Source organism: Mastigoproctus giganteus, chromosome 1 (assembly GCF_048544385.1).
Source record: "Mastigoproctus giganteus isolate SK-2022 chromosome 1, ASM4854438v1, whole genome shotgun sequence".
Classification (NCBI taxonomy): domain Eukaryota; kingdom Metazoa; phylum Arthropoda; class Arachnida; order Uropygi; family Thelyphonidae; genus Mastigoproctus; species Mastigoproctus giganteus.
In genome coordinates this window covers 80090480-80103909 of record NC_143575.1, presented here as the reverse complement: position 1 = coordinate 80103909, position 13430 = coordinate 80090480, and the positions used below count along the sequence as shown (strand labels likewise).

At 33.2% G+C, this 13430-nt stretch overlaps 2 protein-coding genes across 2 annotated transcripts in view; one reads left to right on the top strand and one right to left on the bottom strand.

The window, feature by feature from the left end:
• LOC150090922 (ubiquitin-conjugating enzyme E2 A) overlaps window positions 1–7317 on the top strand; it is a 67219-nt gene extending 59902 nt beyond the window's left edge. The window contains exons 4-5 of the mRNA XM_090380681.1: window positions 3304–3392; window positions 6702–7317. Of these exons, the coding sequence (XP_090236807.1) occupies window positions 3304–3392; window positions 6702–6863 (251 nt within the window). The 3' untranslated portion in view covers window positions 6864–7317. The remainder of the gene's footprint in view (window positions 1–3303; window positions 3393–6701) is intronic.
• A 2086-nt stretch (window positions 7318–9403) lies between these two features.
• LOC150090921 (4-vinylphenol methyltransferase 1-like) overlaps window positions 9404–13430 on the bottom strand; it is a 61651-nt gene continuing 57624 nt past the window's right edge. Inside the window, exon 3 of the mRNA XM_090373495.1 lies at window positions 9404–10884. Within this exon, the coding sequence (XP_090229621.1) occupies window positions 10709–10884 (176 nt within the window). The 3' untranslated portion in view covers window positions 9404–10708. The remainder of the gene's footprint in view (window positions 10885–13430) is intronic.

Genomic DNA, 13430 nt, shown 5'->3' with positions numbered 1-13430 from the left:
TTTTTTTTTTTTAAATGGCTTATGCCATTTGCTATTGGAATGAGTTGCTACCAATTTTCTGATTTTTCAGGTTAAGAAGAAATCAGAAAATAATGTACCAACTATCCCAACCTAAGGTAGGCTGTTGTTATCCTATGTGGAGGTTGACCCATATAAAAACATTAAATGCTTGCTCCAAAATGAAATTTTTAATACATTATCTCTGTTTTATTGATCACAATCATGTAAATAGCACCTCATATTACATTCTAAGAAAATATGTTAACTAAAAAAAAAAAATGCAGTTTTTACCAACACCTAAGTATGCCAATGTTTGTATACATTTTGTGAACTGATTAGTATTCATTTGCTGCATCCAAGCACTTATGTTTCTTAGATTTATCTGTTAACTGCCTCTGTGTTATACACCAGCTGAATAACAATCAAATCTGCCCAATAACGTTTACAGATTTACAAGGGATTTACAAATAATAAATATCTATTTCAACAGATACCGTTTTATAACAACCTTGTTTAGCACTAGTTTTGCATAATGCTGGAACATATGAGTACACCATGTAGTACCACTATAACATAGCTTTGAATTTAATCATCTTCATATTTATGACTCTGTATCTTACCTTCATTTGCTTGTCACATATTTAGGAATTGCTATTCTGCTAAAAATTTATTTGATAGAAATTAAGTATTGTAATATGGGAAGTTTCTCCAATGATTGCGGTCATTGACCTGTGGCTGCCACATGCTTCTCACTGCATTTTTGCACAGCCAACTGATGCAGGCATGCAAACTGCTATCAGTATCACTTTATAGTTTTGTGAAACCTTATGCTGCCCAGTGAATGGTTTTCTTTTAACTGAAAATCACAAGTAAGAACTTTAACTTGTCTTCAGTTCCCTAAACTAACTGTATGTAACAGTTTAAGATAAGTTAAGAGAGGCAGAGTGTGGAATGAGAGGACAGTGGGTAACTCATTGACAACATCAGTAGTAGGTACATCAGAAAGTGTTGGGAGCCAGCTCAGTAAATTTGGACTCCCAGACTCTTGCTTTGATATGGAGTTTGGTCCTTTTTTTATTATCATTTTATGTTAAAATCTGATATCAGCAAGAAGTAATTATTCTTGGCAAAGTATATCTTATTGCTATTGTTTCCATTCTAACTACTGGTCCTCAAACAGGGCCAGTACCAAGCCTCCCCCCCACTTCAGTTTTATTGCTTTTGACAAACTCAGTATCTCAGATCTTTATTTTCATAAAAAGGTTAATTTATTTAATCGTTATTTTTATCTGATATTAAAATGTTCAAAAACCACCCATCCCCCTTACAATTCATGGCACAAATTCAGTTTTCAGTAGGAGGTATTGCATTCCTTGTGATTTATAAGTGTTCACTGAGCTTCTCCCCATTACAATTTTCATCAAACATTATTGATTTCATTAATTAAAATGGGAAATGCCCAGCTATCAGTCAATTAGTGGAAACCAGTGATAGCTGATGTCATACAACCAATTGTGTGATGTAGGCATCTCCAGAATGAGAGATGCCCAGCTGTCATTCATAATTAGTGAAAGCTAACATCAGTTTACATAACGTAACCAGTTTGCAAGATGAAAGTAAAAATGAAAGCAATCCTTGCTTTCATTTTTAATGTTCTGAACCTAGCTTATCTTAAAGAAACTGTTAAATCTGGTTAGATTTAAAAAATGGGAATGAGTTAATTTTTATTTCTGATGTGCAGTTGAAAGAAGACAATGTGTTGTTGATTGTGGAGCTAACCATGCAGCATGTGAACTCTTCCCCCCCCCCTTTCACAAAAAAAAAAAAACAAATCGGTTTATGGAAATTTAGGGAACAGTTGGGTTGTTCAGACAGTTGTCATATGGCATTACATTTAGTTCACTCCCTCAATCTTGATAACAGATTAATTTTTTAAAATTTATTCTAATTAGTCTGAATGATATATAACCCTTAATTTATTAAACATTATCTTTAAATTATCTGAATCATATCCAATGCGGCAGGAGTATGGCAGTGAGTTAGAAGGATGTCACCTTTCACTATCATAAAGTTATTTCTATATATGCAAACTTTTCTCTAAGAAAAATGTTAAAGCAGTTACTGCTGCTGCTCTCCAGCAGTCTAGGTAAATGTTTCTTGATCTCAATAAGTTTCAACTCCCATTTTATTAAAAATATATTGTAATGTGTATTATTAAATTATTTATAAGACAAATTTTACTATTATATATTATAATTTCTGTTACTTTGCTAAAATGATAAGCCAGTATAACTTTTCTCATACAGACTGGTTATTAATATAGCAACTTTTTCATTCCACATTTATCATTTCAGAAAATTTGTGTAATAATAATAATGATTTTCAGAATTTAACCCTCCCCTAGTAATTTGGCTTGTTGATGGGTTCAGTAAACAAACCAGAAATATCATTTGCATAAGAATGTTTAGTGATTTGGTGTATTAGTTTCGTATTGAGTAATTTAAATAAAATAGTATTTACTTTTTTTTCTTATTTTGTATTAGTAAATTAATAAGAGGAGTTTACCTCAATATAGTACGTGGAACACTTCCGTATGATACCCTCCAGAAATTAAAACGGAAAAAACGAAAAAATCGACAACTTACCGGTACATTAAAGTAAAATATAAATAATTAAAGTAAATTATAAATAATTAAATAATCAATTTAACACAATTCAAAATCAATTTAACACAATTCAAAATCAATTCAAAACAATTAAAATTCAAATTAACGCAATTAAAAGAAGCTAACGAAGATCACGACAGTCGGTCGAAAAGCATTGTCAGCTTCAGGAAGGAAAATCGTTTTGAATATTTTCGTTAGCTTCTTTTAATTGCGTTAATTTGAATTTTAATTGTTTTGAATTGATTTTGAATTGTGTTAAATTGATTATTTAATTATTTATAATTTACTTTAATTATTTATATTTTACTTTAATGTACCGGTAAGTTGTCGATTTTTTCGTTTTTTCCGTTTTAATTTCTGGAGGGTATCATACGGAAGTGTTCCACGTACTATATTGAGGTAAACTCCTCTTATTAATTTACTAATATCATTATCAACGTAGAACATATTGAGTATTACAGCTCTGATTCATACTATCTAATTTCTTATTTTGTGTATGTTTGATGCCTATACCATGTTTAATACAGATTCCTTGGAATTTGTATTAATACCAAATCACTTTGAAACCACCATTCCAAGAACTATATATTTTTTAATTTGTTTTATTGCAACCAATAATAAATTCTAAAAATTTCAGTGTATGCTGATGGTAGTATTTGTCTTGATATACTTCAAAATCGATGGAGTCCAACTTATGATGTTTCGGCTATCCTAACATCTATACAGGTAAATTCCTTTAAACATTTAAGTAACCATTTAAAATCATGAGAATATTTAATAGACAAGTTTATGATTTTATCTAGATAAGATATCATAAAAAAAGTGGCTGTACTTCCACAGACAAATTGTTTAGTTACACGTGTCATATGTGTGCAGTTAATTTCCTCTTCTACCAAGGATGTGGACAGTCTAAAACAAGAAGAGAATATTCTGTACTTTGTTTGGTGAGGACATACTTTATTGCTGCATGTAACTGCATGGTGCACAAGTTCCCACCAAAAAATGATGTTCTTAAAAGGCTGAGGTAACACAAATTTCATTAGTTGGCATGCATCATTTTAAATTTTTTTGTGAACAAGAGGTGATTTCTTTTTTGCTTCAGCAATTTCTCTTCCACTTTGGTATACTTCTAGTGTTCCCATCCCTAAAAACTTTTTCCTTGAAATATCATCAGACTTGATTCTTAACCCCCCCACTCCCAAATAAATAAATTAATTAAAAGCAGGATACTTCACTTGTCGGGAATGTATATATGAAACCTGCTCCAATTAAATGCATTGTGGACATTTTAGTCACTTCATGAAACCGAAAGTTACATAACTAATGTGCTATGTTATCCTGGTTGCAAAGGAAACCATCCAGCCTTCTCAGAATATTTGGTAGATGGAAACAAATAAAATCAGTTCAGAAGTATAATATGACCATAATCCAGCAGAAATACAGACAGATTTTTATCCAACCAAATAAGTCCTTTTCTCATATGTTTTAGAGAAGCACATTCTGTTGAATATTAAGTACTAGCAACTGAAAACATTTATAATGACTAACATGTAGAGCTATTGGTTATAAATGTAAATAATAGTTCAGTTTCATAAGTACTATAATATCAACTTTAAATGCATGCCTACTAGAATATCAATGAACAAACTTTTAATAATGTACTGTGGAGAAATTCAATTTCTCACACATTGCATAACAAAGATCACCATGTTTTGTTTTGCCACCATTATAACTTGTCGTGCAGCTAAAGTCCCCCATGACAATATAGTGGTTTAGCCATTTGTCTCTGGTTTTGAGTCTCCCTGTGTGGGATGGAGTTGATCTTAAGTGGAGGGAAGAGGGCTTTCTGCAGTGAGTTTTCAGCCCACACAACATGCAAATTGGCCTGTGAAGTCACTTGTAGAGATGTAGAATACAATGGTGCAATATGCCTAGGTTGCTGATGCACCAAAAAAAACCATCTGCAGCAGCTAAGTCTTATGACTGTGTTGTTATAATGCCCACAGAAACCATAGTTGTATGGAATTAAATTGTTTGTGTGCATCAGTAAGTCACTGTTTATAGAAGGGATTGACTGTACATTTGACCATACATTTTCCACTTGTCATTTTCCATTTCTCTTCACTCAACAGTTCTAAAGTGATTTCAAACTGGTCATGGCTCACAATTGCACTTTATGACCAGCTGCACAAATGTAATTTTCAAGGACAACTTGGGCTAAGTTAGAGTTTACCAATAAGATCCCCAATAAGTGATAGAACAAAAAGAGAGAGAGAATTTCACCCTTTTTTGCATGGATTCTTAATGATAAGTGCAATCATTGATAAAAGTTCTGAATTTCATTCATTAATTGTAGAATTCTGGATTGTAGAGTGATAGATTTTACATTTTACTGCACATCCATTATAACCAATTAATGGTTATACTGCAGGTCAGGTCTTGAAGTGTCTCTTAGCATGTTTTCCTATGTATGCTCTCAATGTGGATGCATATAACCTTGATGTTTACTACCAATTAAGTTTACAATGGGTTGCCTCTTCCACCATTTTCTTCTTTAACTGTTTCTTGGATCATTAATGCCTCCTCTGTTCAAATGAATCAATTATTTTTATCAATTAGGGCAAGCCAAGCTGAAAAAAAATTTCTGCCAACTCTAGTAGCCTTACTCCCAGAATCTCTTGGGGTGAGGTTAATATAGCCATGTATCAATATATTTAATTTGAATAATTCAATATATAAAGAATTACAAAATTTAGTTTTTTTTGTGTGTGAATTATGAGATTACTCACATTGCCAAAATATCGAAATGCCAACCCACGTGAAGTGTGTGCTGCAGTTTCACAAAGCAAAATCAGTGTTTAGTGACGAACTGACATTTTGTCATTATGGACATAAAAATTGGTACAAGTTGTTAATGCAGTACACCAGAACTGCCTATGATTCATTGAAAGTAAATGTGTGTATTGTGCAATGCCATAGTAAAACATCTTAAGAACTAACGACAGCGGTAGTTGTCCAATTAGAAATATTAGAGCAATGGCTATTTCTGTGTGAAAGTTTTTATTTTAACAAGATGAGGCCTCTGGCCCATTGGTTATCTGAATGAATGCTTCTCTGCAGGTTAAATTGCTTGGCCACCAAGATCCCCAGATTTCATCCACCTGACTTTTCTCTTTTGAATATCATTAAAGATAATAAATTAAATGATCCTGTTACACTGCAGAAACTGAAGGAGTGGATCATAGCATTTGTGCAGTAACTCTATAACTTATGGAGAGGCAAGGTGTCCATAGATGCACATATTTGTTGCACTGTAAAAAACACTGTCTAATACACACCTTATTTGTTTCGACATTTTTATACATTGCCACTGCATAATATATTTTATATCTGACTTGTGCTGTAGCCAGTGTTGGTGCCTGGTCTGAAAAACCCTCTACAAAACGTTGAGCATTAATTGCAAATTCAAGATTAGTAGCTCTTCACACACGATTGAGTGTGTTTGAGTGATTTCAAATTATATGTGAAAAGGTCGGACAGACAGGTTCCACCTTCTGCATAACCGTGTTTGGTTTCAGTATAAATGTAAATATATACATTTCTCATCGGATGGCTGCTGCTACTACTCTGGAGTTAGATATCCTTTGTTTAGGTAGTATTATTTATTTGACAAAACATTCATGCACTTCAAAACAGAGGTGACTGATAGTTGCATGTTAATTTTTTTTCTTCTTTTTTGTTTAATTATAAAAAACTTTTTTTATTTAAAAGAAAACAGGTCTATCAGACCAGTTGCTACCACTGATGCAATAGAATTGGTATATAATATATTTTTGAATGCTTTTTTTGACGATAACAAATTGGAAAATGAATATAAACTAAAACATATGTTTTTACTCAGTTTAAGATTGAGTAATGAATAAATCATTTCATCTATGGTTATCCTGATTATAGATAAAACTATTTTCAGAGATAATTGTGTTTTTCTTGCAAAATTTGGTAATGGGTGGTAATTTGTAAAATTTAACATTTCAGTCCCTTCTAGATGAGCCTAATCCTAATAGTCCAGCAAATAGTTTAGCAGCTCAACTTTATCAAGAAAACAGAAGAGAATATGAAAAAAGGGTAGCTGCTATTGTGGAACAAAGTTGGCTAAATTTTAGTGAAGATGAAAAGGAAGGCAGGAAAGAGTCTTAGAGATTGATATTTATGTACATTTTACAATTAACCCGTGATTACAATGTATATTTTTTTCCCCTTTAGTGTGACTATCAGACTTCATTTGGGATACCTCTGAAGGCATTTTTTTTTATTTCATCATAGTTATAGTATGCAGTAACATTATTGTTCCTCAAAGGGGGGGGGTCAGATGCTGCTCATTCTGACAAATTTGCATTTTTTTTTTTTTTTTGTTATGTTCATTAATTGGTTAATTAAAATAATCATACAGTTTAGTTTATAGAAGTCTGTGTAATTTAAGACTTGTACAATACTGGAAGGGAAATTTGTATGGATGCTCACTTTTTTCAACAACAACAAAAACCTGTGAACCTTAATTCTTTTGTTTTGTATAGATATAACACCGTGTAGATAAAATAAGAATGCTCTTAGTATAGCTTTTTGATTTATAGTTTATATGTAAGACATTACTTTTTAATAGCAAAGAAATTTGGATTTTAAAGCCATTACTAATATGAAGTTGATTTTTTTTTTTTTTTTGTGGAGGGAGTTCAGAAAAAAGGACACTTGAAAAGATGCCATTATGAGATAAGATTTATGGAGTAAAGTTTTTTTGTTTTTTTTTTCCATCCTAAAAAATCCATAGTTTCATTTTATTAAACCAATAATAATAGCAACTTTTTAGAGATTTTGACATATTTAACTCACTTAGCAGTTGGCACAAATAAATTTACTTCAGAAGGTTTGGTAAAGATCGTAGGTTTCTAATAACCATTTTAAGATTAGGAGAGTCATTAAAGCACAGAAAATTAGTTATAATAGCATTATTTTATTCTGCACATGTACAGGTTTTTTTTTTTTTTTTTTATTAAATTACTGATGACAAGGTAAAGTTTTAATGGAGTTCTTACTATTTAAAATATTCCTAAATATCAGTGACCACTTATAACTGATTATTTCATCAAACTATATAAGATCCTTTTAAAAAAGAAAGGCTGTTTCTTTGAAATGGCAACCAAGAATTTTTATTTCGATAACAGTATTCATAGGGAAGGTTGAATATATATGGATTTCTTTTTCTAACAATTTGTACAGTAACAATGTAAATTTTTTTGATCACGATTCTTGAAATTTGTATCTGTGGAAAGTTACTAAAATCTAGAAGCCTGGTAAAGAGTATTATGTATATAAAAAATTTTTAAAGGACATTTTCAAAATTACGGCCTATAAAGAAAATATGTTTACATTGATTTAGGAAATAAATTCATTATATCCTTACTACAGCAGCTTGGTGGGTGTTAATATTGAATAGTTTAGGGTAAGCTGCTGGGGAAAAAAAAAATTTATCCAGATGTTAGGTATTCACTTGTGATATTCCTCAGCACTTTGTACAAGTCAACTGTGCTTCTCCAAATGTTATTATTTACGAAGATTCAAAGCAACTTTCCATGGATATGGAAGATTTAGTTTATTGTTCCTTGGCAAGGTGCTTATGTACCATTTTAATAGACAAATAAAGTTATACTGTTATTTGTTTGTGCATAAAATTATTGTAAATTTTTTATTCCTTTGTTGATGTAAGTTACTCCATGTAAAAAAAAAATAAACTTAAAAATTGAATCTTTTACGTAATGTTGGAACAATTATTAAATTGATTGTTTTTTAAGCTAGAGTTTCAATAGAGGGAGTAGCTGATCTTAACCACTGTAAACAGGAATATGTTCTTCTGGTCAAACATTTTTGCTTTATGATTAGCAAAAATTGCATTGCATATACACTGAGTTGGTTTTGCATTAGCAATACCTACCTAATACCTTGTGGGGGCCACCTTTTTACCCATGCTACCCAGTAATGTCCACACATTGTTAGGCATGGTTGTAGCATCAAATGTTCCTTTCCCGTAGTTCCCAAACATGCTCAGTTGAGCTGGGAGGATAGAGAATTCATTGTTATGTGCCTAGGACCTGTGGCATGGCACATTGTCATCACAAAGGGGTATATTTGGTTGGTGATGATAGAAAGGTAGGCATTCCCATAAAACCATTAACAGTAATCAGAAGACCCAGGCATGTCACGAAACCAGTCTCCACACCATAACACCAGTGTGTCCAGGTGCCATGGGCTCATGTTGCTTTCTCCAAATACAGAAATCTAGTTGGAAACAGAATTCATCAGACCGGGCAACCAATTTCAACATGTTAGTGGTCCAGTGTTGAGGTGCCCATGTAAGGTGCAGTCTCTCGTAATTAACATGGATACCTGTGACAGCCATGACGTGCATAATAGTACGTGTGGATGAATCTTGTTATTCCTATGTTATACTGAGTGGTTAGCTAGGCTACTGTGCTCTGTAATGTTGTGTTATGAGATGAGACACACTACACACGTGGCTTTCTCACCATGTGATCTTTGGGTGGTTTTCACCAATTCTGAACCAGTGGTAGGCTCATGGTATAGAATGGGAGCACTTAACCATATTGGCTGCTGTCAAGATTCTATCACCTGTGCGTACTGTCCCCAGAATCATTCCCTGGGGAATGATTCTGGGGACAGTACTGTCCACACATTTTAAATCCAAAAGATTTCAGTGCAGATACTGAAAAACTGATTCCCACGTACGCAAAATACAATCTTATACCAGCCACTTCCACCAGCATTTCAGACCACTACATTCCTACACAAGGGATTGTTGTTAATGCAAAGCCAATATATTAAGCAACTGATGCAAGTGAGTGAATGTGCAAATTTTGGTTGCTTTAAATAGATATGACTCTTTATCATAGAAAGATAAAGAGCACAGATACCAGTAATGTTTCATTTATCACTTGTTTAGCACCAAATGAACAGTTAATTTCTGTAGCGTAGTTGACCTGATGAAAGCAGGCAGGTTAATCAGGCTATAGTGAGATGACAGGATATCACAAGCTACAGTAGAGACACATCTGCATGCAGAACTAAGAGACTTGTCCAATGTTATGTTAATAGAATACAGACAGTCCACAGATTTTCACCCTACCTTCATATGGAGAGGTGGCCTAATAGTCTTATTAATGAACACAGTTCCATATCTTCAAGAGAGAAATTATGATTGCTGTGAAGTGTACAGATGAAATCCATGAGCTCTGTTCTAGACTTTCTTGGGATACAGTAAGCTCCTAATGGATGATAATGCATTCCCTACAGAATGCAACTGTGGAAGATTTTCTTAAATGTATAGATATTTCCTGAATGGAGAGGCACTGAGGTCAAAGATCTAAATCCCATCATATATAGGGGATGCAACATTTTTACTCTTGGACTTCTCAGTTTTAGATTTATTAATAACTTGTTTGCAGGTATTACAGATTATTGTTATAATCTGCAAAGGCAGCTAGTGATTGTGCAGGCTGGTCCTGGGACACAGCACAAGCATGTCCTCAGCAGAACAATTCTTAATACTTGCCTCTGGTGCAGAAGTTTCATTGCCTAGTCATGCTTTGTACATTTTTTGAAAACCATTGCTTAGATGAATGAGAAGTGGAATTAGAAATAAAGGATTTCAGTGATGTGACCAGAACAAATGTTGGTGATTTATACAAGACCCCCCTCAAGAAATAGATTAATTCTGAAAAGTTAATAGGAATTTGTTTTGTCATTTTGCAGATTCAGAAGCAGACCTAACTTTGATGGTTTTTGCTCCCACTGCAATTTGTTAAACAAGAAGCTGTTTGATGCCCTATAGAATACATAAACAGTAACAAGGAACTTTAATAATCTACTGATTACATATCTGGCAAATATGATTTCAAGATCTGTACTGAGTGACTTAGTAAATACTGATAATAAAAATGCAAGTGAATTTTACCAGTCTTTAAAAAAGTGGATCATAATGCTGGCCTCTGAGCTAGAACAATAGCATAGTTGACTGTCCATGAATATTTTCCATTTCCTGATTTTTTGGCTTTTTTCATAGAAATCTTAAATAGCTCTTTTAGGAAAGCATTCTTCTTCTCATCGGGTATCTTATCAATCACTTTGCAAAATAGAGTCTTCACACATTCTACAAGTAAATCAAATCTGTTATTCAAGAGCTTTCATGTAGAAATTGATATAAAATTTATTTAAAATATGCCATACATTTTTAAATAAATAGTAGTATACTTCTCCACTGGAGAAGTGCTTTTTATTTAAATTGTGTGCAATACTAAAACAACTCATGGCAAAATGCCTCCACAGTGTGAGCGTGATGTATTTGTAGCAAACCTAGTTTACTTACTGCTATGTACAACCTGAGGCTTTTGCCCAAACTTCTACTATAATGTTATAAATGATAACCATTGCCTCATTTGATTGTAAAATTTTCAATGACAATCTAGTTTTTTTATGAATTTATTCTTAACATGTATCTATATAAAGTAAATTACTCTTGCTGCACCTTTCATTATTAGACAAGGAACAGAAAGAACAATCACCATTTGGTATTTATATTTTTCCTACATAAACAGAATATAATTCACAATTACAATATTCATTAAAAATACAAGGCATTCAAAAAAGAATAGAGAAGGAAACAGTAAAGACGAATATACGGGTTTTAACATTATGCCAGAAATTTTAACCCCAATGATTTTTAGAATGGTAGCTATAAAAAAAAAGAGGTTATTTGTTAGAAAAAGAAAAATTCTGCTTTACAAATTATTTAGAGATTTATAACAGTGCACACCATTCCATTAACTCAGCAAAGCTATCTTAAAGTATAGTAAAAGCAAGAGTACCAGCCAGCCATTATCTCTACAGTTGGGCAGGAGACATATAAGGGAATCCTTTCTTGGAATAATGATAAGTTTGTACATAAAGCATGGGGGGGAAAGAGTTGAATGTCCCTCACCTAGGGGTGAAGAAAGGATTAGACCTTTTAAGGATTAGAATTTTACTATTTTCCTGGAGAAGCAGTTTACTGGTTACTGTAACAGAGGAATGCAGTACAAAGAAACATGTGATTTATTAATGGAACTAATAGGAGCTAGTTGCTTTTCAGCAACTAGCTACTGTGCACAATTAATATTAAAATATTATACAACCTATATATATGTATTGCATCAAGTCTGTATGTAGTAAGTCCACTGAAGTTAATTACATAGCATCATTTTATTCACATCTCATATTGTGAATTGCCTTCACAAGTTGCCTGTTCGTTATACTTCGAATAAATAATGCTTTAATAATAGAGAAGACTGTCGTTACTTATTGTCAGTGGATACCACCACCCAGATTGCCATTTCAGGGCTACTTGGCCCTTCATTGGTGGGTGGGCAGGTACCTGGTGTTATAACGACTGACAACTCATTGTGAAATTAATTCCACAATATGAGAGATGCCAAACAGTGTACAGTAGCTTAAACTCAAAAATTTACAGCTAAAATCCTCACTATGGAAAACTACAGTTGACTTACTATGTACAGACTTGATGCAAGGCACTAACTTGTATGTCTAGTAAGTTTTACATGGTCTGAGGCTTTTAGCCGTAAATTTTTATTGAGTTTAAACTACTGACTGCCTTGGGTGTGGTATCACACAACTGGTACATTAATCTGGGATTGCTGCTCCCCATATGCTGTTTGGAATCTCTCATATTATGCAGTTAATTTTTTTTTTAGTGCTTTTAATAAAAGAAGCAGAAAATGAGGTAAGCAAACTTTACCAATAATTATGAAAGCATCCTTGGATTTAGAGGAGATCCCTGTAGGCAGGAGTGTACAAATGTCTCTCCCATTACAAAGGGGAAATAGGTGTTAAGGGGTGAAATGAGTAATTACAGCCCCATGTGCTTTACTTCTGTGCCAGGGAAAAATAATGGCACCAGTAGTTAAAGAAATAATGTAGGATCAGCTGAACAGCATAGATCTATTAAGGACTGATCTTGTCTGGCCAATCCAATCAATTACTGGGAGGTAATCACAATGGGACCAGATGCAAAAAATAATAATTTTGACAGTATATGCTTAGATTTAAGTAAAACTTATAACACTATTCCACATGAACAATTGCTGTACAAATTAGAGCAGTGGAATTGGAGCAATTTACTGCTATGAATAAAAGGTATTTAAATGATGCAAAGTAGTTGTTAATGGCCACTGGCTCTTCATAAGACATTATTAGTACTAGAATACCTTTGGGCTCAGTGTTGGACCTTTTACTGTTTTAAATATTTATTAATGATATCTAGTTCTTCCTTGATTTATTCAAACTATCCACCTCCACAACACCAGATGAGAGTTTGTTCTGACATACAGAGCTGCAACCATCCTTCCTCAATTTGTATTTATGTCTCCTCATGTGTGTAGTCTAAGCAAGAGGAAAGATTCCATCAACATTGAGCTTACTCAATCCAGTCACCTCAAACAGATCTGCTCACAGATGATTAGTCACCAAAGACTGTATTTGACAAACTGAAGACTTTCGTTGTTAGAATCTTTTTGCTTTTTACTTTTTGCAGGGTATTCACTCATTCTGTTGGAACGGGTGAATACCCTGCACCCGTTCCAACAGATTCACATCTTTCATAAAATGAGTCTTCCATCCTTCTATGCAGTATTCAAGATATGG